The 4,540-nt window shown below is 41.8% G+C and overlaps 1 protein-coding gene across 1 annotated transcript; it reads left to right on the top strand.

The window, feature by feature from the left end:
- Positions 398 to 2,150, top strand: LOC109723087 (serine/threonine-protein kinase OXI1-like). Its single transcript, XM_020251303.1, has 2 exons — positions 398 to 865; positions 945 to 2,150. Exons 1-2 carry the CDS (start codon positions 477 to 479, stop codon positions 1,891 to 1,893), a joined length of 1,338 nt encoding a protein of 445 aa, XP_020106892.1. The 5' UTR covers positions 398 to 476; the 3' UTR covers positions 1,894 to 2,150.

The following is a 4,540-nucleotide window of genomic DNA, read 5'->3' as shown; positions in this document are numbered from 1 at the left end:
GATAACTATCACCTCTAAAAATTATATATATCTTTTTTTCTGTCTAAATGCTTCTATAAAATTTATTATTTCTATCGTGTATAGTATAATTTTAACCTATGCTATGTTTTTTAGAGCTATTCCAAATCGGGCCTGAAGCATTATTATATGTATAGCGAAATGTAACGCGTACAGAAACACGCAACATGGAGTCACCAACTCAAACACCCGTCCTTCTCATCTGCGCACCCCCCACGATCGTGCACGCGCATTTGTACCATGATCACACCCGTTCGCTTTTTCTGTCAACTGGTCAAAACAAACCGACCCCCGCAATTCTCCTCCTACTCTCCTCCCACTCAGATGCTTCGCTCCCAAGGAATCGTCGACCCCTCCCTTCAAAACCCTCAGTTCGCGCGCGCCGCCGCCGCCCCGCTAACCCTACCATCATCTCCGACTCGACGACGACGACGACGACGACGAGCTCCGCCGCGGCGATGCTCCACGCTCCTCCTCCGCCGTCGCTGGATTTGGCGGAGCTTAGAGCGCTCTCCGTCCTCGGCCGCGGGGCCAAGGGCGTCGTCTTCCTCGTCCAACCCACCGCCGGTGGGGAGCCGCTCGCCCTCAAGGCCATCTCCCGCTCCTCCGTCGAGCACGCCAAGAGCCACGGCGGCGGCGGCGGCGATGGAGGAGGAGACGCCTATCGCCGGATCTGGTTCGAGCGCGACGTGCTCCAGGCGCTCCGCCACCCGCTCCTGCCGTCCCTCCGCGGCGTCGTCTCCACGGAGCGGATCGTCGGGTTCGCCATCGATCGGTGCTCCGGAGGCGACCTGAACTCGCTCCGGCGGCGCCAGACCGAGAAGATGTTCTCCGACGACGTCATACGGTAAGGCTCTCGAAACGATCGATTCCGCTCCGGAACCCCTAGCTAACTCGGCGATTCTCGAATTCCCGGCCTCGCGCAGGTTCTACGCCGCGGAGCTCGTCCTCGCGCTGGAGCACCTCCACGGACTGGGGATCGTGTACCGCGATCTCAAGCCCGAGAACGTCCTCATCCAGGACAACGGCCACCTCATGCTCGTCGACTTCGACCTCTCCACGAAGCTCCCTTCTCCCCCGCCGCCCCCCGATCGATCCAAACCCCCTCCTCCTCCTCCTCCGCTCCCCTCCTCCGCGAGCACGGAGGAGAAGGATAAGAAGAATAAGAAGAAGAAGAAGCGCCCCCTCCTCAGTTGCTTCTCCTGCGACGCGGGAGTGTCCCCGGAGGATCCGTCCCCGTCCCCTTCCTCGTCCCCGTCTCCGGCCGTGGCCGGCGAAGCATCCGGCGGGGGGGCGTCGCCGGCGAGGTCGCCGGGGAAGTCGAACTCGTTCGTGGGGACGGAGGATTACGTGGCGCCGGAGATCATCAGAGGGAAGGGCCACGATTTCGCGGTGGACTGGTGGGGCCTGGGGGTGGTGCTCTACGAGATGCTCTACGGGCGCACCCCCTTCCGGGGGCAAAATCGGAAAGAGACCTTCTACCGCATCCTCTCCAAGGACCCGGAGCTCGTCGGCGAGCAAACGCCGTTACGCCACCTCATCGCCCGCCTCCTCGACAAGGACCCCCGGAACCGCATCGCGCCCCACGCCATCAAGCAGCACGAATTCTTCAGAGGGGTAGATTGGGAATCCCTGCTAACGGTCGCTCGCCCGCCGTTCATCCCCACCGTAACCGTAACAGTAACGGAGCGGGACGGGGAGTGCGACGCGGCGCTCGACGTCGAGAGAGTCGTCGACGAGGTCTTCCAAAGCCGCGAAGCGGCCAAGGGTGGTAAAACGGACGAGGACGACAATAACGGCGACGGCATAACGCTCCTAACGGAGCCCCCGCCCCCGCCCCCGCCTCAAATTGATGATGATTTTAAGGTGTTTTAATTTGCAGAGGTATACACTAGTTAGTTACTTAGTTTAAGTTTTTTTCTAAAAAAACAAAAAAAAAAATATTTTTGTGTCTCTAAAATTATTTAGCTTCTTATGGGTGTGTTATTGGCAAAGTTGATCTTGGTCTTGCTATCTGATTTGTTGGAACCAATGGTTATACATATAAAAAAGTAAAGAAAATACTGTGTAGTTTATATTTTCACTACCTTATGGTCTTTAATTTGAAATTCTGTAAATATTTTTGAATGCAATAGTTATATTACTGATGCGGTACTCTCAACCGATCAAAAAGTTTTTCTGTGATTCATCCATCTCCTCATCATTATTTTAAAAAAAATATTTTTATTATACTTTTATCGCAAAATAAAATATATGATTGGTTGGAGATAGATGATATGGTGTAAGTGTTATACAGTAAACTTTCTCGTTCTCAAGACGTTTGTTTAAATCTATCAATTACTATAAAACATGTTCTCATGATGTTGATTGATATTTTGAGTAAGTGCGATCTATTGAATAGATATGAAAATTAATAGATCGTAACGAACGCACTGTTAGTATAATAATTTCCAGCGTATCATTCCCATCAACTCACTATCCCAACTAAATTTTAGTTGGTTGCTATGATTAGGGATTAGTACATCTATCTAATTAATTCCGTTCTCTCTAATCAATCTCCTAATTAACAACACCATCTCCCCCACCTTCCCCAATTTAAGACAACTGTTTCATCCGTTCCTCCCATCATGGACAACTTAAATCGAACTCAATACCAAACCTAATAAGAGTTTTTTTTTTTTTTTTTTTTTTTTTTTTTTTTTTTTTTTTTTTTTTTTTTTGAGAAAAAGGTACCAAACTTAATAGGATTTGTTTAATCTAATGCGTTGGGTGGAGTAGTAGTTTGTGAAAAGCTACTAATTAATCCTTTATGTTAAAGCAAGCACTAAGCTCTATGCATTGTTAACTTTTTTAACACCTTTTAGTATTGGACAAATTAAGAATAGCTAGGGAAAGGGTTAATACAGTTTTAGGCAAAAGCAAGGAGCTTCTCTTTTGACATATTGAGATTAAAATAAGTTTTTTCTTTTTGGTTTTAAAGTTACTCTGAAAATTTTGGTGGAAAAAACAGTTGGGGCATTTTGAGTGGTTCCCTTTTTCTGAGTGTCGCTTTTTTTGAATAGTAAATCAACATAAAAACATTTTGGTCCAACTTTTACACTCAATTTGGACCGTAATAAATCAACATAAAGACATTTTGGTCCAACTTTTAAGATCCATTTAGATGGAGATGGAGAAGAGGAAAGAGAAAATTAAGAGAGAAAATTATTTTATTTCATTTGATAGGAACCCACGGAGAGAGAATTAGAGAAATAAGAAGTTATTTGATAGGAATGTACAGAGAAAATTAAGATAAAATTATTTTGTTCCATTTGATAGAAATTTACCGAGAGAGAATTAGAGAAATACAGAGAAATGAACAGAAATTAACTTTTCATTATGGTTGATTTTCCTTTTTCCAGAAATATAATGAAAGAGAGAGGTTTTGTTTTTTTATTTAATCCAAAAAATAATAGAGAAAATTAATTAATTAATTATTTTTTTCTCTTCATCCAAACAAAGCATCAAGGGTTTTTTCTATTGGATTAAAAAAATCAGAGTAATACGTGAATGTTTTTTTTTTTTTTTTTTTTGGCTATTTTTGGGGTTGAGCCCTACAGGAATATTAGAAAAAAAGAAGAAGAAGAAGAAGAACTCTATAAGTTAAAGAAGAGAAGATCATTGAAATAGTCTCATTATTGGATTATCCATTAAATTCATCAATTTACATATATATAAAAAGTGCCACTCAAAAATTTATTATCAAAAAAGAGAGCATCAAATCAAACACAGCATCTCCGCTACAATGTGTAGCATCTTTTGTGTACCTAATTTTAAATTTAAAATCCATAAAAATGTGCAATCCATTCTCTTTCCCTATGCAGATTCGTTTGCACTTGATTTATTAATTAAATATTGTAGCTTCATTCCCCCCTCGTAGCAATCGATAAATTAATGACACAATGCTTGTGAGAAGCTCATATACGTAACATTTAATATATTCAATGGATAGGAGTTTGGTCGCTTACTTATGTCGGTCTTATTATTATTATTATTATATATATATATATATATATATATATATATATATTTTAACTACCCTTGCCTCAATTAACTCACTACATAAAAAAAAATTAACTATTAATATTATGTGTATCATCTCAAATAGGCTCATAAAGTTAGGATGCTTGATAATTTTGGTTATAAAGTTTTATTAAAATAATACTAGATATCACATCACTCTATTTTTCAACATCAATTTAATTTGTAACTCAAAAATTCAAAATAGATTCGATTAACGAGACCTCCAACTTTGTTACTATTATCAAAATTTATAGTTATTGAACAATTTTGTTGAATTTTATAAGTTTATCGTATTAGTTTTCATTAATTTACTTTGCAAACCTTTTTTATACAATATATTATAGCGGAGTTTTACACTCATTTTAAAATTTTAGACGGATGTAAGATGGTAATTGTTAAAATTTTTAATGCAGGAGATTAATTGAGTGAGGGGCCAAAGTGCATGGGAGCCTCTCGTCGT

Source organism: Ananas comosus, linkage group 17 (assembly GCF_001540865.1).
Source record: "Ananas comosus cultivar F153 linkage group 17, ASM154086v1, whole genome shotgun sequence".
In the NCBI taxonomy this organism is placed as follows: Eukaryota; Viridiplantae; Streptophyta; class Magnoliopsida; order Poales; family Bromeliaceae; genus Ananas; species Ananas comosus.
Note: the sequence above shows the minus strand (reverse complement) of the source record. Positions and strands in the feature narration are given on the sequence as shown.